This window comes from Cyprinus carpio, chromosome B25 (genome assembly GCF_018340385.1).
Source record: "Cyprinus carpio isolate SPL01 chromosome B25, ASM1834038v1, whole genome shotgun sequence".
Taxonomy (NCBI): domain Eukaryota; kingdom Metazoa; phylum Chordata; class Actinopteri; order Cypriniformes; family Cyprinidae; genus Cyprinus; species Cyprinus carpio.
The window spans coordinates 12,115,927-12,143,764 of record NC_056621.1 but is presented as its reverse complement, the minus strand read 5'-3'; the positions used below and the strand labels follow the sequence as shown (position 1 = coordinate 12,143,764).

Below are 27,838 nucleotides of genomic sequence, written 5' to 3'. Positions count from 1 at the left end.
AGATCCAGATTTTCCACCATACTATGAAATCTATCATTAGGAGTGAAATAACAAAACTTTTCAATTAACAGAATATTTACTGTGTGAAATTGATTTATATGAATTTTTTTATTAAAAAAAAGCTATATATATATATATATATATATATATAAAACTGTATTTAATAAAATAGCCTCTCTTGTCTAACTCAAAAAAATTGAGTTAGACAAGCTAGACTCTATTTTATTAAGTACAGCATGTTAAAAATGTTATTTCTGTCACCGTCAATACTTAATTTCCGATGACATTGTGGTGGAAATACTCATGGCACTCATAAAAATGGCGGTGTATCAACTAAAACGATTAAAAATACATTTTCATTAATTAAAATAAAGCCAAAATAAAATAAAACATAGATACTTGATTAAAACAAAAATGAGGAATTTTGCCTTTGCAAATAACTGAAATAAAATAAGCTGAACACACACACAACTTAAAACAACTTTAAAATTAATATTTAAATATTATTAAAAACAAAATAACCAATTATTTTTCCCAATCAGTTTAATGTGTTAATAGACAAATGAAATGAGAACGTTTGTTATCTATAGTTGAAGAAACACCCAAAGTAAACGATGCATAATGCATAAATCATGCGGCTCCTAATTCTGTCCAAATGCAGCAATTGTTTTAAAACTCTGACGTTGTGAGCTTGTTGGCCTGATGCTGCTGTAAGATAAGATGTGCATGGCTAAGAGGTAACAGGATACTCTACTTGATTAAATTTACCAGCAGTGCACGGCTCTAATTGAGTTGAGCGCAGATACTGTACACAACAACGATTTGTGCACATTGTCAAAAAAGGTACATAAATGACAACATATTGCATATACAGTCCACCATCATAAAAATTCCATGTAGCTATTCAGACCATTGAACACAGATGTAAACAGCGCTTTACGAGAAATGTATAAGTGCTTCTATTTATTCTCCATAGCACCACAGACAAGTCTCATTATTCATTCGCTTTATTGTGCCAGAGCAAATATTTGGCACAGACACCATCATACACCAGTTTATTGCTTTCTTTCAATGCAGTGTACCTTAATCCAGATGGCTCTTATATTTCAACACATTTGAAAGTCCCTCTCTCGCTGTTTTGCACATATCTCAGGGCTGGATCGTCTCTCTGCACACTAACAGCCGTCATTATACATTCTGGCCAGTCGAGAGCTGCTAGAAAAGCTTCACATTGCAGAACAAAATGACCAGATGCCCAAAGCCATTTCCACAAGGAGAACACAGCAAGAGCATCTGTAACCGTGACAGACAGAGCTGTGAATGGCTCAATCAATCCTGCTATTACTTGTGGAAAAGCATAGGGTTACTGCTAGATATCATTCCTGGATATATTCTTCCATATGCAATCTTAATATTTTTGTTTTAATATCTTAATATTTAATATCTAATCATCATTAGACACTGCATGTTTACGATTTGCCAGTACATGACTAATTATGACCTTTTAATGCAAGTTATGTATTGATAAGAATTTTTTTAATGCACTGATCGAATATGTAATTTGTGTTGCAAAAAATAACATGCAGATTCCAATGCTTTCAAATAAATCTTGTTATCTGACCTTCTCCCCTTTCATTACACACTTTTCAAAGTAGACTAATTACGCTGATATGGGTCAGACCGGCCTTATTCACCTCTCGGCAATTATATTAAGAGCATATTTCAGATGAAAGACATGCCTCAGAAGTTAGTGAGAGTGCTCGGCTAAATTCATGTTTCCAATTCGTTTGCAATTACTGCTGCCTTTTTCAAAGAGTAACAGTGAATCAAATGAAACTGTGGATTTCTTATGCTGAAAACATAATGGTCACCGAAATATCTTAGTGCTTTCCTTGCTGAACTATAAGGCTTTGAATACACAATTCTTCTGCCACATAATCAAGTTTATTAAACTAATGTTGAACTGTTTGCAGTTGCCAAGCAATGTAGAAACTTGCTGTATTAATATAAAATACAATAGCAGAGTCATTTTACACAAATCATCCAGTCCTAATTTACTTTATTTATTGGAGCTAAACTAAAATAAGAAATGTTTCTCAAGCACCAAATCAAATTGAATGATTTCTGAAGGTTAATGTGACACTGAAGACTGGAGTAATGATGCTGAAATTATAGCTTTGCATCACAGGTATAAATTACATTTTAATAAAACATAATAAGTTATTTAAAATTGTAAAATTCCACAATAGCACTCTTTCAAATAAATGCAGCCTTGGTGAGCAGAAGACACTTTCAAAAACATTAAAAAATCTTTCTGACTTTAAACTTTTGAACATTAACATAAGAGAGAGGGAGAGACAAAAAGAAGAAAAACAGAGGGGAAAAAAGAGCCTTTCAAACCAAAATATTCATATCTATCTTCCCAGAACATTATTGCCAGACTATAACAGCCAAATAGTATTTTATTTATTTATTCTTTTTCTGAGTTTAGGCCATGAATCCCTTGAAAGTATGAAGGCTACAGGGCTAATGTCCCAGCCACCGTCATTAAACAATATTGTGACCTGAGGCAGGGCAACCCAAGGCTGCAGAACGGAGAAACAGAAGGTACGTGTCCTGACCGTCTAAACGCTCCATCTGCACACATTCGCCTTCCCCTCCATCACACTCTGTGCAGCTTATGGAAAAGGACAGCTTGCTGGCAAAGTCAGGAAATATATTTTATTCAATTTCTCTGAGAGTTTTTTGCAGCCCTCCAGGGATGGTGACACAGAGAGCAAGAGAGGCTGGATTCGATGACCTGGCTCAGCCTGAAGCCAGAGCCGGTCCTGAGGAGAGTGAGGCAGAACGTGATCCGCCGTCCAGGCCGGCCATCTGTCTGACCACAAGAGAGACAGGAAATGGGCCACCGTTGAGCACCTCAATCAGAGGAGGCGGATGTAGAGGGGAATAGGAAATTCTGAAGTTTAGGACGTACATCAAACCCATTTATTGGGCTTCACTCAATAATAATTGTACATGAATACATGGGGATGGGAATTGTGGAGAATTTAATGATTATGATTCCATTAATGTTTCTTTCAGTACTTTTAAGAAACAAGCATTTGAAGAAAAAAAAAAGATTAAATCTTTTTTATTAAATTGTGGCATAAAATCTATAAAATGATTGGTCTACTGAAAAAACATCATCACATCTCACAGTTAGTTGTAAGCTGTTTAATTCACAGAAAAAAAGAACCATAAGAGTTATTTGTTCAGGAGTCAGACAAACACTGTACAGTGTGTTTTTGATTCACAAAAAAGAACCAGCTCATAGGAGTCAGTCTTTCAGGACTCAGAATACAGTTTGTGCTGTGTGTTTTTGATTCACTAAAAAGAACAGGCTCATATGTGTAATTTGTAAAGGAATCACACTACACAGTTTGTGCTGTATGTTTCTGATTCACTAAAAAGAACCACCTCAAAAGAGGCATTCATTCATAAGTAAAAATACATCAGTTACACTTTTATGTTACTGATTCATTAAAAAGAACCAGCTCTTAGTCATTCTTTCAGGAATCAGACTGTGCCATATGTTTTGATTCACCGAAACAACCTACATAAGAACATAAGAATCATTCATTTGTAAGTTAAACTGCACCAGTTATTGTAACTGTACAGTATGTTCTGATTCGCTAGAAAGAACCAGCTCTTAAGAGTCATTCGTTCAGGAGTCAGACTACACAGTTTGTGCTGTATGTTTTTGATTCAATAAAAAGAACTGGCTCATTAGAGTCATTTGTTTGAGAGTCTTACACCAGCTGTGCTACATGTTTTTGATTCACTAAAAGAACTGGCTCATTAGAGTCATTTGTTGGGGAATCGGACTACACTGGCCACACTGTATGTTTCATAATATAGATTCAGTAGCGGAGCTGTGGCATAGCTGAATAAATAGAGCCAGAAACCCTGTCAGAGTATTTTAGCAGTATTTCAGTATTCCAACTCAGAGTATTTTAGCACAGCATTCCGTCCCCATCAGTGCAAGCAAGCATGAGGAAGACCAAAGTTTCAGTAAATGTCTTCTACAAATATAATGGACAGAAGACTGAAATTAACATACACTGACACCAATGAAGCAGTGAAAATAACTGATGACAAATGTACTGACAACCTGCTCTTTTAATTAACTGAATCCAAATGTCTAACTCTCTAAACGTCAAGCCTAATCAGATCACATAAAACGGTTGAGAGTGCATAGGTGTTATATTCACAACAGTGGAAATGACCAAGCTGCTGAGTGAACCACGCACTGGAGATGAATGCCATTTTGGCTGCTCTTCTCATTAAGAGCTGTTATGTAAGCATCTGCTGGGTTAAAATGTCCTGCCGGCGCCATGACGACAGCAGATGAGACATCTAAGTTGACAGTTCCTGTCGCCTTCTTTAAGGCACATTAAAGAGCCCACTGAAGCTACACGACACATAAATTAATAGATCAGTCAAAGGTCCTGTATGTCTTGGCAACTCTTAGAAAAATAATCAATGAATTTTTTATTATCCGCCATGGGATGTATTACACCAGAATGCATGCTAAGTACCCTACTTGAGAGGCATGTACCATTACACAGCAACAATGTCAGTTTCAATTGGCATGTTACTATGAATATCCCATCTCCACCAATCTGAAGTGCTTCAGATGTTAGAAGCGCTTGATGCCTCCAAGTTGCCACTGATGTAACCGTAACGCAATGGTTTCTGACTTCACAGGGACACATCTGAGCATCTGAATCATACACATACACCAGAGTAAGCCTTACTCAGTGACAAACATCTAAAACAGAACAAGGCATCACAATCCAAACAGCCCCATTCTATCAGACTGTGATGATTTACACTCATAGTCTGACAAAACAAGATCATAAATACTATATAAACACTTAAAATAAGAAATTCTGCTATCATTTGCTCACCCTGAGGTCATTTCAAACCTGCTTCACTTACTTTCTTTAGTGGAACACACCAAGCAAGCTCTTCTTTGCATGTTCATGGCAATTACTGACAGCCGAATCATAAATGAATCTTTCTTTGGAGTCAGATTGTCTCAATTATTCTGCCTGAATGAATCATTCAGATATCAAGCAGACTGATCTGGTTCTTGAGTTGAACTTAACCAGACTCAATGATCAAGTGGCAGCAGTGGTTAAGAAAATTAGTGAATAATGAATTAAATGACAGTTCTCACAGAATTTTTATGCTCCTTTAATGATGTTTGAATGCTTCAGGTTTGTTTTATTGTAACTGCATGAAAAAAATAATCAGCACAGTATTCAGAACACCAAACATGTTCATGCATTACAGTATATTACTGCAGAAATTTAACACGGTCTGTGACAAGAGCTAGTTTATAGTATCAGGTACATTAGCCTCTCTAACTGGAGTGTGCTGACGGCCTTTCAAAGTCAAGCTGAAAGCTGCCAAACAGCACACAGCTGGGAGTTCATGCAACCCTGCAGAGAGTGAAATGGAGGCAGGGTTCACAATTAAAGGTTCTTATGGGTAATTGAAACAGTGTGAGTCATTTGAGTCACTGACGAAATCTACTTCATGCTAGCTTGGCACATTAGCTACAGGCAAACTGCCGCTAGGTTAACACTATGTAAATGCATGTACAGTATATGAAATGTTCTCTCATCCCAGAGGTTTTACACTTATGGAATAAAACCCATTGTTCTTGAAGTTGAAATGACTTTAAAACTTTTTGCTGGTAATAATTTGGTGAGCCTGCTGGTAAATGCAGGCCATGATGTGCACCACACAGAGCTAAAAGATCATCTATCACAAAACTTCCTCACCAGTTCACAGAGCTTGTGAATAATCATAATAATAATAGGACTTTAAGACACTGTAGGGAAGCTACAATTCTAAATGGATTCCACACCTCAACGTGGACAATTATTCTTTCATTGGCAAAAAGAAAATAGTGTTTCTTTAGGCGATTTTCAATACGTCTTGCTATTAATCCATGACACTGAGCAGTGAATAATTCAAACGAATTTCAGTATTTCTACAATCACGTTCTCATTAAAGCAGAGTGCTAAAAGGAATGAATGTTATGCAGAATTGTAGTTGTCAAATGCTCAGGGTTATTTCATTGGAAACCTTATAATGTAAGACTAAATGAAGTTCATGAGAGAATGTCTTTGTGCGTGTTCCACAAAGCAAATAACACAGGGATTTTTTGAAAGTCTAAAAACTAAACTCAAAAAGTCATCAAACAGTCATGAAGTTAATCATAATAATAATTATTGTTACCAATCTCACATCTTGTTTAGCAGTCCTCTGTCCTTGACACCAGTATTACAAAAGGCATTTTCTTTCCACTGCATTTTGTTAGACTTCCTGTCACGCTGATAACATTCACAGACTCGTATTAAAACTGTACAAAATAAAAGGACAAACAACAAAAAGATGCAGGAAGAAACTTTGAGGTCTTTCAGTTACTTTTAAATTGAGCTGGTTAATGCATGGCCTTTTGTTCTCATGGACAGCCGTGGGCTGTGCTATAAACTGCATTAGCAGGTGACCTAAAAGCCGGCAGGATGCTCCATGCCACTGAATGTTTATGTGCATACGAACGCATGGGCGGCCCCAGACAGCCATGTTAATCGCCAGAACACTATTAGCAGCAGGATACATGGCAGTGAAATGTCCCTCAGGTGATATAATGCATTATTATGTGTGGGCTCCAAATCTCAAATCTGTGTCTGAACCATTAACAGGCTTTGCATAAAGGCAAGAGGATGTTTTTTTTTCTCAACGGAACAGCACTTTTGGTGATTTCCTTACAAAATGAATGACTTTGGCCTCATAAATCATACGTTACAGCTCATTGCCAGTAATTTCTACATGCAAAACACAATCCTAGAGAAAAGATGATAATTACAGCCTCATCCAGCCCCTTCTGCCAAAAAAAGGCACTAAAATCACATTTAAGATCTTCTAGAAATCACTTTAGTGACTCTGCAAATAAGGAAGCAGAAAAGACAAAATGCATTCAAGTCCAACAAATGCTAAAATAAATCACACAAAGAGAAACATTATAATGCGATAGAAATTATTTTTAGACTAAATAATTTTAGAAATTATAAGACTGTAAATTGATTAAAATGTTAAATTAAATCAATTACATAATCTGCTTAATCAAATTATTCAGATAGATAAATCACGATTAATCGCATCAGAAAAATGTGTTTTTGTTTACATAACATATGTATGTGTACTGTGTATATTTATTATGTATATATAAATACTCACACATGCATGTATATATTTCAAAAAAATATGTTGTTTATATATTAAATATATTTATTTATAATATAAATTATATGAATATAAATATAGACATGTAAGTAAATATTTTCTAAATCTATACTGTATGCGTGTGTATTTATATATATAATAAATATACACAAAACAACACACACATATATTAAGCAAACAAAAACTTTTATTTTGGATGCTTTTAATCGCGATTAATCGTTTGACAGCACTAATTATCAAATTATAAAACATTAATGTCACAAAGACATATTTAAATATTTGTACAAGCTTTTTACTTTATTTGTATGCAAAATGATTACTTGGAATCATGAAGTGAGTTGATTTTTTTTCAAGTGTGACTGAAATAATACAGCAATAACACGCTCTCCCTCTCTGTCATGTCAGTTCATTAACAGGTGGCCTATTGCACAGAGTGAGCTATCAGCTTTAACTGACAGCCCAGCACAGCTCCCTATTACACACACTAAAAAAGGCAAAACTCCACCATCTGTGACTTTGTTGAGCTACTTATTTATTTAAATAAAAACATGTTACATAAATGCCAGATCAGAGAGCAAAATGTGACAGAAAAATAATTCCTAGGGGCCATGTTTACAACGTTTCTGCCAAATACTGGCTTACAATAAATTATCCGGTCAAAATATGACACACACAACCGACCAGAACTCAAATGCGTGTCATTTACATCACTTTTATTGTGGCTTTCTCCCCACCACTGTATAAAATAGCTAATATGGAGGAATATCTCTATTTGTTGAGTTAAATTCATACATTTAGCCACCGACCTACAAAAACCAAAAAGATGAATTTATCAAACTGAATAAGTCACAGGTCCTCCAAAATTCAATGCAGGATGTGGTTTGATAGTTGGGTTCAAATTAAGTTCATAAAACACATCTGAGACAAATCTGAAGCTGTGAAATAGCCATACACAAACATGACATGAGTAAATATCTATTTTTGTGTTTGCAAACTACATGACACGTCAGCTTTTCCGAATGCATCAAGACAGTCATACAAGCATTGTTGCAAACACAATGGTTCTCCAGCTTCAGCAGCATGATAACAAGAGACAGTTCCACTGATCTGTTTTCTGCTTCTGTTCAGGAGGCATTATTGTCCTGATGCACACAACTTGAGCACAATTGTCAGGACGCAGTGTGGTGCATATGTGATTAGAGTTTTAAGATGCAGCTCCTGCTGTTGGCGATATACTCTTGCACTCTCTAACCAGTACAAAGGTTAATAAAGTCACAGAGAGACATTTGAATTCAGTCCCTCAGGTGTGCCTACTGGGCGAGCCGCGGCCCGGTCTCCATTAAACCCTCATGGGTCAGTGTGTAAGATGTCCAGCTATGACAGACATTCACCACAGTTTGTTTTCTGCTCTATGACGAAACCTGAAGGCTCTTTTGTTGTTTTAGTTAAAGTTAATTTGCTAGTATTGCAATTGTTTGCTCTTTTTATTATGTAATATCTAAAAACATCCACCAAAATAATGTTTTAAACAATTCAATAATTTTATATAATATTTAATACTGTTTCAAATAAAATAATATAATACATACATACAAAAAATATATCTTGTAGTATTCTAATAACATTGCTATTAAAAATCGCAGTGTATAACTGGCCCTACTAACAGGCTGCAGAACCAAAAATTGTAGCCTTCATGTTTTTAATGGAAGGAAATGGACAGTACGTATATCATTTTTAAATTGTATTCATGGCTTTTGCAGCATAAGTCAGTAGAGAACAACAGTGGAAGAGCGAGGAACCTCTCAAACCCCAGATATGACATCCACGGCTGTGCTACAGCTATTTCAAGGTGCTGTTTTGAAGTTAATTAAACAGAATATTAATTAAAGGTTAATGAATATGAACAGAATATACTGAAACAATCTGAGTGTAAAATTACATTATACTTATATTAGAAAAAGTTGTTGGGAGAAACTCTATCTATCTTCATTGCTAATGCAAATATCGTAATATCTTTAAAAAAAGAACAAGATATTACAGCTAAATTTATTTATTCATGCGCCACTCTGGTATACTTGATTCTGATGGCCAATCACAGCACTGGTTTTCAAATATTATTGTACAATGATAATAAACAGTATATATGAATCTTTTCCTATATTTATCATTTAGCTAGAGTAGTTTCATTTTATTTGTTGCTGCCAAGCAATAGCCAGAGCAACCTCAAGATACTTAACATGCTACAGGTCCTGTGGAATATTTATCGAATGTCACTCATTCAAGCAAGGACATCTCAACCGTACACAGTATTATGGTCTCGCTTGGTTAGTCAAGGGCAACTGACTCAGTCTTTAACCCTGGGTCATTGGCTCAGTGAGTGCTTCCTGCATCGCTCCATTCAAGAGCAGCACCAGACAACTGTTTATGTGGCTAACGGCACACAACTACGAACATACGGGGCCTAAGTGCCATCTAATGTGTGAATGAATCACTCAACTAAGGCAATTCTTTCGAACAAATCAGTCTGAATCAAACAGAAATCACTGAACTAATTCAGACAAGTCACCTCACTATATAAGTATGTATATTGTATCTGTTGTCAGATTTCAGTAGAATCAATCATAAAATAAAAGACAAAACGCTGTCATTCATCCCAACCGCCTCCGTCATTACTCGTTTGACTGGTTGGTGGAATACGGCTGAAATCACTTCAAGCTCTGAGGATTACCAAAGCTCAAGCTTGATTACGGGCTGTTCTCCGGATGACAGACATCTGTGAGACGGGCTGACACATCAGTGCAGCCGGATGCATCCTAAGTGGTGCCCACTGACAGAGGAGAACAAAGTGTTTATCAGGAGCTGACCTCATGATGACATGCAAACAGGAGCTACAAAAAACAGTTCTGGATCCACTGAAAACATATCAAATTTCTCCCACGCATTAAGATTAACCCTAATCCTGACCCCAGACATGACTTAAGGGCATTTTACACGCTCAGTTTGTGATATTGCCTCCTCTCGTGTACAGCTGTTTTACTGTTGAGCAAACAGCGACGACTGCTTCAGCTCCAAATATGTTGCATGAGGAAATTACTGTAAATACTGCATTCAGTCAGTGTTGCATTTAAGTGAGAGCTAATAAAATTATCAAAAATAATGAAAATGGTATATATTTCTCCATAAATTTTTTCTTTACTGGTGATTCATTGTAATTTATTGATCAATATTGGATATGTAATTGTGCATGCTTATTTTCTATTTTTTACATTTAGATGACATTTGCCATAATTTAACAAAGTCATCTTTAGCATGTAAAACAATAAAAAAAATTATAATAATCATAATATCAGCTGTATCACTCTGCCTCTGCCGAATGAACAAATGTAAAATGTAATCCAAAAAATAATGACTGACTTCGTCGTTTCACCGGAAGATCAAGTTATGACATTTTGATTTTAAAAAAAAAATTACAATTCATCCATTCCATTTGTCAATTTTTTTTTATTTTATTATGTTTCTTCATATAGGAAGACTGCAGTAAATAATCTGCTTGTACGACTTAATTTTCACTGTCTAGACTGAGCGTGTCTTGCCACCACAGAGACGTTTAATTAGCAAAATCTGATGGGTGTCTAAGCAATTACCCGCCTTTAATTAACTACAACACATTTAAAGAGCCAATCAAGACATTTTGAGAAAAATCACAAACTGACGAAGCAACATTCCAGTGTGCACTGTGACCTCTGTTTTATCAAGTATCCTCCTCCCGCTCCACTTTTTCCCTTTGGCGTTTCTCCTTCATTTCCCATCAGCAAGTGAAGCGTGGCGTTAAAACGAGCCCTTGTGCATCCTATCCTATAATAAGAGAACCGTGAACAAAAACACCTCTGATAACGATAACAATCTCAGGTGGTATTTAACAGAGGTGGTACGACAGAACAACACATGCCTGCGGGGTGTGTGCGCAAAAACATTCAGTGTTAATTGTCAGGCAGGCGCACCATAATGAGACAGTCCAAAATAAATTAGCGGTGTAACACTCGACTCGAAAGTGTGAATCATGATCTTATGAACTTGTGAACAGGGCACAGAGAGAAGAAAAGATAATAGTACGAAGGCAGGATTTTTATAGCACTCAGGCACCCTGCTGATCTCCAGTGCAGAGCTATGTGAAAATGGTAAGAGAACGGGTGAGTTATTCTCACTTGGTACAGCGCTGTGGTTCTCTTTAGATGTACAGAAAACTCAGCAGCTGTTTGCACAGCAATCACCCATGAGCATGTGAATACAAGACTCTACTGTTCTCTCTATACACTGAATCCAGTTAGGGACTATGCTTTTGAAGGCTTCAAAGAGGAGGGAAGCATGTTTGAGCAGGTCCAAATGGAAATTTTTTTCACATTTTAAGCACTCACTTAAGGGGAAAATCTGTAGAATAGATTTTTATGTGGTAAAAATGTGTTAAACTGATCTGTACTACACTTAAAAAAAAAAACAGTTTAAATTAAATACTCCACTTGCATTATTAAATTGTCAAACAGGTTCTCCCAAACACTCTCCTGGCATGCACATCCACATGGAAAGCCCTTCCTCAAACTCACACTATTGGTTGAGTCAGTGTTGCTGTTGTTGGGCTGTTTGGAATGTTCAAACAAACAGAGCAATGTTTTCATAATGCCATAGCAAAGGCTCCTTCAAGGGAAGTCAGTTAATTTGGTGGCCATATTTGAAAGGCCTCCGGGCAGCTTTTTCAGGCATGACCAAGTCCTATCTATTTGAACGGGGAAATACTGAAATCTCAAAAACCTGACACACACATTTAAATAAAATAAAATGAACTGTCCAATAAATGCTTAAATAGCATTAAAAAGCATTTCAGGTTGGTTGAGCCCATGTACACACACAATTTCAAGCACAAGGTTCGGGAAACTGACTGTTTCTGTTGCAAATGAAGCCTCTAACGGCAGCTATAGTGACACAATTACTATACTAATTGCCGATTGGCACTTTTATTTATAAATCGGGACTTATTCCACCGTATTGCGAGTTCAGCATACCCACGTAAACTAGTGTTTCTCCTTGATGACTCACCAGAGCAAATCACCAGTACATGATTTAGGCACATCAAGCAGGCTGCATGCTTATTTGCTCACTGATGTTTACGAGATTAACCCCTTAGGTACCAAACTTTGGTAATGAATGACAAGGTACTTAAAAAATGTCAAATTCAATACCCATCCCTAAGACTTTGGTCATCGGGCCTGGAGATTTCGTGGATATTAACTGCCTTACTTAAAGATATCTTCAAATTAAGGTAGGATTTAAAACAATGTACTCAAAAATTAAACTTCAATATTTACTCTTATAGGAGAAAAATGTATCCAATTAATCCATTTCACTTCCAATAAAATGGAAGTCCAATAGGCACATTTTTCACTGTCAACCACTACTGAAATGCAGAAGAATTAGAGCACATTTCCACCATCTGGCCTGGAGTGTAAAGTGCTGGATGCCACAGGAATGCAATGGCAAAACCTCAAATATTGAGTCGTTTAGTCTTCAGAGTACTTTTTAAAATGGTATACAAGCTACAGTGACCGTTTTGACACTCTTGGGTGCCTTATTGAAGTTACCATGAAATTAAAACTGACAATTATTATTTATGGAATATTGCAAAGATTTTAATTTATGATTTATTCGTGCACATCATGTGTTTAGAATTCATATGCAACATTCCAAACAATTCCTGATGGATAAAATCAAGTCCAAGTACATTTGTTCTTGTTCGATGAGCTGTTTCAGTTGGATATATTTCATAAGAGGGAAGAAAAGAGCAAACACTGTTTGTTTGTTTTTTTTGTTTTTTTGTGGAATAAAATAACTTACAAGGGTCTGAAATGACATGAGGGTGAGATGCCATAATTTTCATTTTGGGTGAACTATCCCTTTAAAGAAGGAAAGTTTTCCTAACTTAATTTCAAACCTAATTTTATATCAGATACTAAAATATACTTGTTTTTCTTGGTTTCTCCCAAAATCTCCAGCATCTTACACTCCGTATTTCTAATGGCACAACACCAGAACTCGTATCCCTGGCCATCACAAGCAAAGCACAATAAACATGGCATTTCCACGGTGACCTTCCACTAACCAAAGTTCACCTTTGCTAACTGAAACTGGGTTACAAGAGAAGAATTGGCTTCATTTCTTTCTCTCTGTAAGACAGCACATCAACACTGTTGCTTGTGCCAACGCAAACTGGAGGTCCAGTCTCAGTCTCTGCCAATGACAATGCAATCAGACAGTTCAGATGGGCGTGAAAACCGGACTCCTCACTTTTAATGGATTTTGGAGAAATGAGACTCTCCGACAGAAGCCACTGACTCAGTTATCGTAAAACTGGAGGAGACTGCAAGCAAATCTGAGGTGCCTTGATTACTTCTTTTACTGAGACTTATGTCTTTGACTAACGCTCTGAAAGTACAGAGGAGCTTTTTTCAGTGTGAATTGGGGTTTTGAATACATATATTAAACGTGTAGTTTCACTTCCCAAAGGCATTTCCAAACTTTATGGTCAGATGAACCAAAAATATTTACTTGAGATTTAAGTTAACTGCAAATGGTTACTTGACTTGCAAATATACAAATAAAATATCTTTAAGTTTTTTGTTTTGTTTTTATTTTAAAACATTTATGTATTTTAATTTTACATTTTTTATTTAATTAATTATTAGCTTTTCTTCAACACACAAACCCCAGTTTGTGAAACTAGAGTAAAATAATCTAATATAATTGGACTCAAATCTAAATAAAATACTAAAAAAGCACATTAAATAAAGATTTAAACTTAAATCATATTTCTTTTTTCCTCAACATTTTTTATTGGAATCACAAAATGAATTGTGGTTCATTTAAAATATCAGTACTCTCAGTTTCTGTTAATAAAAAATAAAAAAAAAATCTGAAAACAAATGCCTCATATTTTTCTCTCAGAAACGCCATACTTGTTTTTGAATATTATGTTGGACAATAAAATGATGAGTCTTCAAACAGAAATGCAAAAACAATAGCTGTTTTCAAACAGGTTTCTCTGAACATTCCCTCCCTCTTCCATTGGTTGGCCAAACTGATAGTCCCACCCCAAACTCATGCTATTGGCTGAGCCAAAGCTGATGTTGTCAGACCATTCAGAAGGCTCAAACAAATAGCACAATACTTGAAACAGCATTAAAAAGCCACTGTGTTTACACTTGGTTACACTACAAATAGCTGTGGTTTTCTCTGTATTGTATTTTAAAATCCCCAAAAAAATTACATTTAAACTGAAATAAAATATTTTAAGACAAGTGAGGAAGGCATCATTATGTGGTATCTTTTTCTGTAACACAGTACATAATGTAGCATGATACACTCAATCGCTTAAGTGCCTCATTGTGTAGGTGTACTGGGTATATTTTGATTGACATTTATGGCTTCACTATGACTGCACTGAGCGAGAAGCAAGCTTTAAGACCTTGAGCTCAGCACAAGAGCTGTACTTATGGTACAGGCCGACATATCCCATAAATCCAGCCAAATGCTTCTCAACAAGATTAACGCATGCATTAATACTTTACCGAAATACAATACCTCGCACAAAGTCTGTTAGGGCATAAATGGGGGGTTATTTTGAAGACAGCACCCCCTCCTTATTTCATTCCAAGGCCATATTTTTTAACACTACCGAATTAGATCGACATCAGCAGTACACTAATGATGATTAATCAGAAGCTGTTCAAACTCTTGCAGGTTATCATCACTCCCAGCTGTCCTGTCTGAGTCCAGCAAAGCAACATGATGGCACCAGCCACGGGACTGATGTTTACGAGAGGTTTTTGCCAAGTGCTAAATTTATGCCCCCTCTCTAGCAGCAATAAACCTGTGTTACACTGCACCAGCTGAATACAGAAATCTGCTGGGAGCTGAATACAGTCCAGATAGAGGTGCTATAACATTATGATTGGTCTCCAATTCATCTCTATGTAGCTATATAAAAAAAACAGAGCCATAAAAGAGGCTCATTAACATCAGCATCTGAAGTGCAAAACGCATTTAAACAAGTATTGGTCTTCATATCTGCTGCAAGTGGCACTGTGATATACAGCAACTGCAAAAAGAGAAAATTAAGTTAATATAAATCATGTTGTCCTGTCAAAACATCGTTACCTTGGATGTGCTGGTTCACAACACTCTCCAGCCTGTCCAGTCTCTCTATAATCCTCAGCGTTTCTCCTCTGCTGTCATCTTCAAACTTTTTCTCGTGCGTCCTTCCTGCAACTTTGACGTTTCTGTTATTAGACACATAATTGGTGATCCATCCCACGTAGAGCAGACACAAAATATTGGTCATGCCGCTTAAAATCACGCACGTGGACACCAAAGTTTTGGTTCTCCTCGTGCATGCCATCGCAACATCCCCACGTGCGCAGCGCGCGCAGAAACAGTCCAAATCCTCTACGCGTTTGGCGGCGGTTCTGCTCTCATACAGCCGGGCGGAATGATCTCCCGTATAACGTTTCGGATCTTCGGCACATCTTATGAGACAGGGAGCTGCAGCTGCTCGGATCGGTGCGGATCTCTCTCGCGCTTGTCCGCGCTGTTTGACAGCGGGTTTACAGCTCAGCAGCACGCGCACACGGCGTCAGAGCCAGGAGGACACGCGCCGCTGTTGACAGCCAATGAAGTTCAGCAGCAGCAATGGTTTACATTGGATATCAAGTGGGGAATATCAAATAGTTTACTGTACAAGCATGTCGTTTCCCAAATTTAGAAATGCACTGGTGTTATGCTAATTTGTAATTGCTTAACCTTCTTCCAGGCGCCAGAAATGATTGGACGTTGAAAACAACAATTAATGGGAAATGTTTTCTCCTCGCTTTTAAAAACGGTAAATCTTATTGTTTTGTAATCCTAACTATTCAACATGAATGTTTATGTTCGTATTCTCTTTTTACTTTAACAAGTTTAGCACATGTGGACTGTAGCCAGCCTGGTCTACAATAATGTCTGTCAGTTATCCTCATTTGAGGAACTTTCTAGTGCTGTCAAATATTAAACACTAGCACTAGACACCACTAGAATTTTCTTAGCAAATTTGCAATTAATTTGTCAGCATATCATGTAATAATTTTATTACAATTCCAGTTGGTTTACAGACCTAAATATTGAATTGTTATTTGCTAATTATGTTTGTATTTATCATTGTTTTCCCTGCTTTCCTTGCCGACGTGGATTTTTGGATCCTAACAAGTCAGTTGAAAACCACTAGTTTGACTCACACCCCATCTGCTCCAAACTACAGCGGTGAATATTTTTAACTGTTGTGATCTTATGTAAATAAAATCACCAATTAAATGAACTCTCTGTTAAAATCAAAGCATTCTAATTAAATGAAATGATGCTTCTTTTCAGCTGATGTACGGAGAAAGCATTAGCATTCACATTCATCTCAGTGCCACTTCTAACACTTAATTTCTGCCTCCTCTTTTTGCTCACAGGAACCAAACCTTGATTCCTTGTTTTGGATGATGTGAGGAATCTTTTTTACTTTTCGCACCACCTGACTCTATTCTGGTATGTAACGGCAACTTTTCACAATCCAGTCAATTCCAGATGGATAAATTCAAGCCTTTCCCTGCATTATTTCTAGAATACCATTCAAATACATTAGATTATAGGTAAAATGCATTGGAACTGCATTTTATATTCACTTAAAAGTTATTAAACAGTTACAAAATGTTCCAGCAAGCTATTCAGGCAAGATACTGTATGTAGGGAGTCTATAAAGCAAACTTGACATAATTGCTTGATAGTAGTTACATAATAGTTTGTGTTTTACTGTATTAAATATATCTGACAGTACTATTTAACATTCAAGGGAGATTAAAGGCTTTTTAATGAAAAATGTGACTATAGTTTAAATATTTAGAGAATTTCTGTTTAAAGACGGGGGGCAATTCCCCTCTCTTTTATGTCCTCTTAAACAGTCAGGTTGTAACTCAAATGAAAGCATGCAATCGAACAGCCTTAAAAGATGATCCTCATCAGCCTCCCCACTCCATTCGGGGCTTTCAGGGTGATCAAGCGAGAAGAAAAAAAGCATCAGAGAAACATTACGTTAACAGATGGAGTCAAGAGCAAACTTCCCTGAGGCGCTGGCTTTGATCTTTGTCTTTGGCGCACCAACTTACTCTTTCACCTGTTTAGTTTACCCAAATGTACACAGAAACACCAGCAGGGCCACCGCTGCATGAAATGATGCATGAAATATGAATGGACACTGAAATATTAAAGGACAGAGAATTTCTCTGTAGAGACCAAGGCCTGTAATTACTTCAAAAAAATGTAGAGGATCTAAACCTAAGGTCTATGAATGATTGATCTTAAAAGAGAAAATGCCACAGTTTAGATTTAATAAGTGGTTTGGTTAAAAAAAAAAAAAGGTGAGAACTTACAGTACGACTTCTTGCAATGAAAGTCTGTGTCTTCTTGGAGATGTGAAGACCTGGAGACTTTATCTACAATATTCTGCTCCACCTGCTGAAATAAACGGATTGCTTTAGAGAGCACCTACATTTTTTGAATTGCTAGTTTTGTTTTACACTTAAATTATCTCTACATCCTTAAAGCAAGACAAATGTACTCTTCACCACCTGGTTACTGACACATCCAGCCGTGACTTCCCGTGGCAATGTATTTAAGCATGGAGCCTATGACTCAGCTATGCACAAGATCAATGAGACAGAATACACTCCGTTCTGTCTGCCACAGCCCCCACTGCAGTGAGATATTATTGGGCTGTAATTTAAACTGAGAGGTCTAGGGTATATCGGCTATGTAACAGAAGGAAGGAGACGCTGCCTGGAATATCAATAGCAATGGTGGTTCTTGCCCAGAAGAGCAATGTGAAATTTCCTTAATCAGAATCCGTAGTCCTGATGCAGAGCATGCGACGGTGCATTAATCTGATTGCTTTTCAACAGAACCTAGTTGACCTACTTGGTGAATGTTGAAACATGTGGAGGATTATGGTTATGCAAAAATATATACACCAAGGTTTGTTTGGGAGTTAAAATCACTCTTACCTTTGACTAATACTATTACAGAACAGGAATAGTGCACCAGTGTTTTCAGTTGCACCAACTCACTAAACTACTTTTTCAGAAGCCAGCAGCTGAGTTGTTTTCAAAATTATGTCACTTTTCCAGAAAGCAGCAGTGTAATTGGTTTGAATCAAAAAGATGTTTTTTTTTTTAGAGTATATTTACAAAGGATTTCTCATACATTTTTCACTTGAAATTATTTATTGGGTGTGTCTAAAAATTTTTAGATTGATCCACACAGAAAATCTGCACTGAAACGCAAGCGACATAAAAATGTTGCAGTTTTATGTTTCACACAGAGATGGCAATAGAGAACCCAGAATTATACTGTACTTTTAAAGTTGCAATGAAATGGAAGAAGTGGCAGATCTTTCTTCCTTGTTGTGATGTACATCCAAATATTAGGATTTATCAAAAAAGTTCACATGTGGGGAGGGGACTTGGTTTAGTTCATCGGTTGCTGATTGGATGTTAAGATGTGGGCGCTGCAGTTCATTATGGAGGTGCAGACTGTAAGTGGAATTAATGATTAGAGAAATCTAATATTTTGTTTAAGATTTAGCTTTTTAATAATTTATTTTATTTCAGTTAACAATTTATTAATTTATTTATTTATTTTTTGGCATAATCTGATATGTCATTCTATTTCAGATTCATTCACAAACCTTCATTGTTTTTGAGCCAGAGAAATACTCTTATTATATTATAATTCATATAATTTGATAGTTATATGTTTTAAAATATATTGCCTCTCACAAAAGCCTCAGTGTAGTTAGCTACTTTTTGTTTGTATGTATGTAGCTGACTACTTTACAGTATCTATCCTTACAGTATTTTAAGGAAAATCCACCCAGAAATGAAAATTCTGTCATCCAGAAATGGTTGATGATAGCCATTGACTTATTTTTATGGAAGTTATTGATATACTGTACATCAACTGTTTGGTTACCAACATCAACAATCAAAATATATTCTTTTGTGCTCAACAAAAGAAAGAAATTCATACAGGTTTAGAACAACTTGAGAGTGAGTAAATGATGACAGAATTTTCATTTTTGGGGAAACTATTGCTTTAAATATTTGGCAGGTTACACTTACAGAAGCTTCTCCAACACTTTATTGCATTAGATGTCATTTTAGATAGTGGAAGGGATTTGGGATTGAAATGTGGGCTTCCCATTGCAAAATCAATTGAAAATGCTAATGTTGGGTCATACTGTCCTACAGAGAGGTTTTTAGTGAATTAAGCTGTGGTCAGATCAATTCAAAAGCGGCTGAGCTAATTTACCAGTGAAAGATTGCCCATACTCCGATAACAACGGGAATGCACGCTCAATTTCAGCAAAAACAAGACATGTCTCTGACAACAATGTTCCCCTACTGTATGTAAATCAAAAATTATGCACAATACAGTGAGACTGTCAACAGTTTAATTTATAAATCTCATTATTTCTATTACAGATGCAAACTTGTTTGAATAATATGCAGCAAAATGTGAGACAGTCTCTCTTGTGTAAGTCCACATTCTCTGATATGAAAATCTGTGTGCTTAGTTTGTATTCATGTTCCTGGCAGTTTTAAGATAAGGGAATGTTAGAAGTTCCTGCCTGAGAAAATCTTTTTTCCTCATAATCCATTAAGCGAAGAGTCCGACTTTAACCCCGATTCAGACGGTCTGATTACACTGGCATCTAGATGTACAGAATGCTTTGCTATCAGCCATGCTATATGATTTCCCATAATCATGGAAAACCTGGAAATAATCAAGAGATTTAATAATTGTGATTTCCAGGCCTGGATAGCTACTAACAATTTAAAATTCCAATTAAAAATACATGTGTACAATCACGACCGTGTGTCTTTCAATAAAAGATTTTCTGAATATTTTAGACTTTCATTTGCTTTTATGTACTTTTTGAGTGGTTAATTAAAAAATGTAGGAATTTATTTTTGCAGATTTTCAAGTTCATTTGGTTCAAAGCCTACGTAAGAACAGGCATTCAGCAGACACATTCTTTATGGGTTGAGGAACTCAATAAAACTCCCACTTCGTGGTAATTTACTGCATAAAATGTGTACAGGAGAGCTAATGTGTTTAATCAAGAGAGGGCCAAATGTTGAAACTAAAATAAAAAAAAAATTGGTAAAATGCATTCAACAGAAAATGATGTTCTTAAAACATTGGCACAATTACTGAGAATGAGTCATTGAATCATAACATAATCTTATAAACACAAATTGGATATTTCAAGGCTCTTTTTATCTTAAACCATGCATCACTAATCATCAGTGAAAGGACATTTTTGCCTTCATTTTTTCTCATATATTAAAACAACAAATAAACAAAAATCCAAACCCCCCCCCCTAAACCAAAACCAAATACATTCTGCACAGTTTATACAATTATTTCAAGCCTAAAAGCCATTGTTGTTATTATCTTGAATTATGTTGCATAAAGGTTAAATCACATATCTCTTTGTAGATATGAGGCTGATGTAAGTTTGTCCAGTGATTATGTAATGATGACCCAGCAATTTTGTATACTCTATTTGCATAAACAGCTTTCTGGGAAAGCATGTTCAACAACACAGCCTTTACAGCAAACGAGACTAAGTAGAAACACTCAGAAAGCACTTTAAAAACCATGTTGCTACTTGATAAAAAATTCAGAAGCCATTTGTAATCACACCATGTGCCTGCTGGAAGACTTTATTTGGTCATTTAAGTGCCTCACCTCATAATACTGTATTTCGCAAAGAATCAGATTCATGAATGAATCATTCTTTTGAGTCTGATCTTTTCAATGAATCAGTTTATTCAGTTTACAAAACAACTTAGGGCTTCGTTTCCTAAAGACATCTAAGCCTAAGTCGATTTTATAAGCTACCGTCGTCACCAATGGTCTTTATGTGCTGTTTGGAAACTAAACTCTGAATGATACATTTGTGAATCTGACTTATTCGGTGTTCAGCTCACTGAATCAATGATCTAGTTGAAGTACTGGATGGGACAGGTATTAGTCAACAAGGACACTGGATGGGACAGGTATTAGTCAACAAGGACATTTCACACAAATATGTCAAATGGCTTTAGAAGACTTGGAATATAACATAAATCTTATGAAACATTTACATGGTGTGGTGAATTTGCATCCACTTGAAGCTACTTGAAGCCTCATTTGCCATTCATTGTAACTGCATGTACAAGAGCCATCAGCACATTATTAAATGTTTTTCATTTGTATTCCACAGAAGGTTTGGAATGACACAAAGATACAAAGGAGTAAATAATGACAGAATGATCATTTTGGGGTGAAATATCCTTTGGGCTCTCTTGGAGAAGAGTCCCATCATAGTTTGCAATGCTTTGCCTTCACACTTTATTTGCTGTGTGCTCTGGCATTTTTATAATAAATTCTAATGGTAAACATCCTCGGGACAATTTCATCCATAATTGAGAAATAACATTCAGGCCAACCACAGAGTTACAGGGCAACAGAAGGAATTTCTGCATTAAGGGTCTGAAGCGTGACAGTCCTTGGCTTCTTGCTTCTGTGCTGTTAAAAACAACTTATTGTATGGTTGTGATTATTATATATGCCCGTGTGAATGTAAACTGGTCATGTAAGACATATTTGAATCATGGTGGCTTACTAGGGTAAAACCTTAACCCCTCAGAGGAGAATAATGTCCACTCTCTCATCCTTTCCATGTGATTGTTACTGCTCAGCAGAGCACCATTAGGAACAGAATACTCCTGGTGTACAAGGGCACCCTTTCACTGTTCCTTACCCCCTACTGTCATATACAGGGTCTTGGTTCCTTATCAGAGAGTTGGAATATAAATATTTGCTCTGACAGTGATTCAGTAGATTATGATGCTTTACTAAATTATGTGGTGGATCATAAAATCTGCAATTTGTTCTTGATTGGGTTTGTAATTATGATGATGCTGATGAGCTACTGCGCCAGCGCTCACATCAATGGTGGAAATACCTCAGCTGAACTGAAAAGTCTTTCAACACAACAGTGCACCACCACTGAGTGAAGTACACATTTTATGTGCAATTCTATACAATCCATATTAATACAACTAAATAAGACCTGTACAAACCCATATGTACTGTAAAAATCATTGTCTTAATCAGATTTTTTTGCTTTATTCTTGCATACCAGTAAAGAATATATTCTAATAACATCCATAACACAAGATAAATTCATTTGAAAAGCAAAGTTTTGTTATATGTAATATATAAAAGTATACGTAATTGACATTGTTAGACTGTGATGCATTTTACACCCCATAAATCATACACATTCATCAGCCTGTCATTTTTCTTCTGCCGTGACTGACATATTTGTACTTGTATCATATCTCATATTATATGAGTGAAGTGATATATGAGATGCAGCAGGAATGAAATAATCCCTAAACAGTGTGATAAAATTGTTGTTTTTTTATCTATATCCCCTAAACTGTTTTTGTTGTTATTTTTATCTTTTTTTTTATGACGAGACCGATTCCTGAGGCATAAAATGGGCATTAGAATGTCATCACAGTCAGAACAGAAGCTACAGAGATTAAGATTGGGTGTTTTGTGTCTTATTACCTGATTTCACAGCTGTTTGTGGCCTCAAACACACGAAACACAGGGCAGCGAGTCCTCAGGATGGATTAACTCAGTTCTGCCTCTCTCATTACCTCCATCCCAGACAGCAAGGCACTGCTTCAGAAAGGCGCTTCGAGCTCTATGAAGCCATAATTATCATCTCTACAAAGAGATTATGTGCTGCATGCAGAGATGGGAGCCAATGGGCTGCAAACTCAAATCATTAGGCAGGCAGAGAGAACCTGAGGAGTAATTCAGATACCCAGGGAGAGGGTGAGCTGTCTCCAGAGCACACACTACACTAACACACTGAACTATACACACTTACATGCTTAGCGTTTCGCTCCCTCTGAAAGGTGCACACAATACATTATGCCGAGAAGAAAGAAAACAGAAGAATACAGTGTTCTTCTTGCACATGTTGCCCCCACCACCATATGCCACCTCACAGGAACTTGATTAATTATTCTCAGAGCCACTTTTGCTTTATTGCAGATTGATTGACCACATATGGAGAGCTTCATCTAAATCCACTCCACTTCCTCTCCATAGCAAAGTCATTAACCCACTCCAATCACTATGGCGACCTACGAGGCCACCCTCAGGTACTGGAAAGTGCTTCAGCAAGGTAAAAAAAAATTGCTGGTCATCTCTGGATGCATAACTAACTCTATTATTACTAGCTTTCTAAAAGCTTTTCAGTTAGAAGTCCTTGAAACCAGAAGAGAATTCACATTTTCAAGCCATCTTCGAATGGATTTTTAAAATGGCATATTTCTAGCACGACCATAATGTTAATTGACAAATCAGACAGGCCATATTTAACAATTTTAGCAATGTTTTGGAGCACAAAATCATGTTTGAGGAGGGACAGTGTGTAATTTAGGTTATAGAATAAAACTGGAAAGTTTCTTCTTTACAAGTTGTAAGTCCATATGTAGCCTTGTTAGCTTGCTAGCAACTTTTAGAAACATAAAGTGAAAGTTTCCTCTTGACAAATCAGGACATTGTAGTCATAGCATTGTAATCTTGTTAACAACTTTTAACAATGTTTTTATTGAGCAGATTCGTATTTAAGGTAGGATTTTTCTGTAAATTATGTAGAACAAAACTGGAAAGCTTCTTTATGAAAAATCAGACAGGCCATCGTAGTCCTTATGTAGCATTGTTAGCTTGTTAGCAAATTTAGCAATGTTTTTAGAGTACAAATTCACTTTTGAAGTAGGAATTGTTTGTAGTTTATGCTGTGGAACACAATTTGAAACTTTCTTGATGACAATCAGACAGGCTAGCTTGTTAGCAACTCAATATTTTTAGAGTGTAAATTCATGTATGAGCTACAGATAAAGGTAAAACCCTCTTATTTTACACATAAATCAAGAATAGCTAGTTTAAAAACACATTTGAATTCCTAGAGTAGGTGTATTCTTAGCCTTCCAGGTTGACCTAGAAATTGAGGAGCTCTTTTTGAATACAAACATTGATTGTACTGTGATATTGAGGATAACTGCATAGGTCCAATATTGTTAAGCGTTCTGGACACGTATCTGTTTGATGTGGAAGCTCTGGAAATCCTAAAACTGAGAAAATCAGTATACTTATTTGAAAAGCAAATGTCAGAGGAAAACATACTGGCCAAATGGAAGAAGGTCACCACAAAAGGTCAAGAGACAGAGATGTGGGATGAAAGGAAGCTTTGAAGTCTTGTGCTTTCGTTCCTAAATGAAGCATAAGAAAGCCAAATTGGCCAAAAGCCAGCTGCGGAAAAGAATAAGGCAGCCCTAAAAACATTTCACAAGAAAATGTCATATAAATGCACACTGATAATTAAGAAAATGTATTCATTTTTAACATTTGCAATGACACTAATAAATTCTTTTTTGTTTTAAATGGCAAGCCTGTGTGTGTGTGTGTGTGTGTGTGTGTGTGTATATATATATATATATTAAAATCCTCATCCTACTATATGCTTGCTTTGATTTTCAGTCATTACTTATGCCATACCATGTTTTTTTGCATTGCACTGGGTCATTAGAAACAAATTAAATTACCTTGGTTTTACCTTTATCTGGCACAGAGACTGCATCAGCAAATCACCCAGTGTGTGTAATTGCTATAAAACAAGTTTTTATATACTGCAGCTTGCCGACAGTGTTTGAAGTTCATCCTCTAAAACAATTGATAATAGAAATAAAACAACCACATATAGAAACATTGCAACAATGTCCCGAGAGGGAGAAATGTGAGAAAGAGAAAAGGAAGGCTCAGTGATAAATTAGGCTTATGTGAATGCATAAATATGTTTAGTAAGCTCTCCCAATCCATTAATGACAGACGATAAATTCAGGTAATGACGCCATGTCAAGACTTCGGCAAAGGTCACCTTGGTTTTGGAACTTTGGAGCCCTTTAAAGCCCAAAAGTTGAGCATTAAGGAGGAATTTGTGAGCTGTTTGTTTACTTTAGTAACAGGCTATTTCCTCAGGTCAGTGATCACTTCAAGCCTGCATAAAAATAACATATATTTACATGGTGCACTCTTAAAGATAAAGATTTCAAAAATTTGCAGCAATGCCAAAAAGAAAAATTTTGGTTCCCTGAAGAACCTTTAAGTGAACAGTTCTCAGAACATTTTAAAAATCTAAAGAACCTTTTTTACAATAAAGCATCTTTTGTTTAATGGAAAGCTTTAATGAATAATAAAGGTTCTTCAAGTTTCTGTGTGTGTAAGTACCAATCAGATTTTTTTGAGAAAATGTTTAATATTCAATCACTTCTTTCCTAATGTCTTTTGTAAGGAAAAAACTACTAGATAAATATAACCCCAGCTGCATTAATATTTGCTGTATTCAAATGAAAAATGTCTATACAGTCACTATTAAGTTTCACATTGCAAGCTTTACATGTGAGTTACTGACTTGTTTTGACCATTTCTGTCCAAGATATGAACTGCACAGGACGCTTGCCTTGCTCAGTGTCTCTTGCAGTAATGCAAATCTCCATATTGATCTGAAGAATTGTGACAAATTGTCTGAAAAATTATTCTGCATATGAAAGCACCATAAAGCCATTCTGATGGATGGGAGGTTTGCTTACTGTCCCCATCATCCGTAGTGTAATGTTTGCCCAATGTAATGGTCTCAAATACATCATCGCTCCATATTTATTCCAGCTCTGTTGTTCTGTGCCACACATCACCAAGACAGCATGAATCACTGCAGTCCTGTCGACCCTCAAAGAAGAGATGGATGGATTCATATGAGCAGGTAAAAACTCACACTTCAACAGAGGCAAAACAAGACACTAGGCCTGAAAAGGAGGCAATCTTTTATTCATTGAATTGTATTTTGCATAACATCAGGTTCAGCTTGAAATAGTGATATTCCACTCTTGTCATTTTTTTCTGAATATCAAAGGAAATTTTATGTCATGATCCAGTTACAAAGACCAAAGCTAACAAATCCCTGTCAAGAGTGTTTCCTTGAGATGAAAATGGTCATTTTACTTTTTTTATATCCTGCCGTGTATACAGTGCACCCAAAAAACATCTTCCATTTCAAATAAGTAACTGAAAGAGTGGATTTTTGTTTTCACTATTTCTAAGGTTAATTGTACACAATTATTTGATATAATATTTAAATATGTATAGTATAAATTAATACAAATGTTAACATTTTATATTTACAATTGTGCATATTTATACATTTTATTAATCTGTAAAACTGAGCCCCCTGTTATTGTCAGCCCTGCTATTTTAAAGATCAAACTGTAAAAGGGAACTGTATTGTAGAACAATCCAATTCATTTTTGTCTGTATTGGAAGCCCACGGGCTGATTACTTATAGAGATGCAGTTCAGCTGACACATATTCATTATTCACGAGCTTTGTGCATTTCGTATTCCTATTATTTTGTTTGTGATGCTTTATATTCTCCCACTCACACAGGAAATATGAAACAAGATATTAATTCAGACACATTTCATGGGACAGTATGCAAATGATACAAGCATCAGTCAAAAGACATCAACATGTATTTTGCCAGTTAGGAAGGAGCCACAGTAACCAGAGAAATGCCTTAATATGTAGCCCAGTGAATAAAAAATAAGGTAGTGCACAGTGGGTTGTGGGCCAAAGACAAGTTATTTATGTTTATTGTGTTTATTTAATTAAAGGTGCATTACAGTAACCAATTCAATATAGTTTTAGGGTGGAAACACTGACTGATCTTTTCTCATAGAGTCAAAATAGATTTCTTCTCACCACAATATATTGGAAATTTTATGCAAATAAATGTTGTAAAAACAGCATAATCAAATATATATATATATTTTATTTTATCACATTTTTTTTAGAAATTGTGGCTGGATAGTATGGTCCCAGTTGTTGTGTATAGAAAGAAGAAGAAATATCCGAGTACCGAACCTTGAGGTACCCCAGTGGCAAGTTGATGTGACTTTGACAGGGCTCTGTTTCAAGATATCCTGAAAGATCCACCAGTGAGGTAGGATTTAATCCAGCTGAGACAAGTTCCTGTGATGCCCAGTGTCAACAAGGTGGATAGAAAAACCAGGTGATTAATGTTGTTTAAAGATGCAGATATGTACAGTAAATGCAACTGAACAACCACCTAACAATGTTGATAATAATGACAAAAACAACATTATGTTGATATATTTGGTATAAGATTTCTTGGACTATCACAGATTTTCTAAAATCATGTTAATTATATCATATGAGTGAGTCGAAAACTAGAAAATGTTATAAAAAAAAAAAGAACTCTTTATAT

At 36.1% G+C, this 27,838-nt stretch overlaps 1 protein-coding gene and 1 long non-coding RNA gene across 2 annotated transcripts in view; one reads left to right on the top strand and one right to left on the bottom strand.

The window, feature by feature from the left end:
- The window catches only part of LOC109065836 (polypeptide N-acetylgalactosaminyltransferase 18-like), a 49,061-nt gene extending 33,052 nt beyond the window's left edge, over positions 1 to 16,009 (bottom strand). Inside the window, exon 1 of the mRNA XM_042753045.1 lies at positions 15,508 to 16,009. Within this exon, the coding sequence (XP_042608979.1) occupies positions 15,508 to 15,748 (241 nt within the window). The 5' untranslated portion in view covers positions 15,749 to 16,009. The remainder of the gene's footprint in view (positions 1 to 15,507) is intronic.
- On the top strand, positions 15,921 to 16,674 carry LOC122142419. The gene is made up of 3 exons (XR_006158594.1): positions 15,921 to 16,059; positions 16,160 to 16,228; positions 16,592 to 16,674. It is a non-coding gene; the product is annotated as an uncharacterized LOC122142419 (long non-coding RNA).
- Positions 16,675 to 27,838: the final 11,164 nt, after the last annotated feature.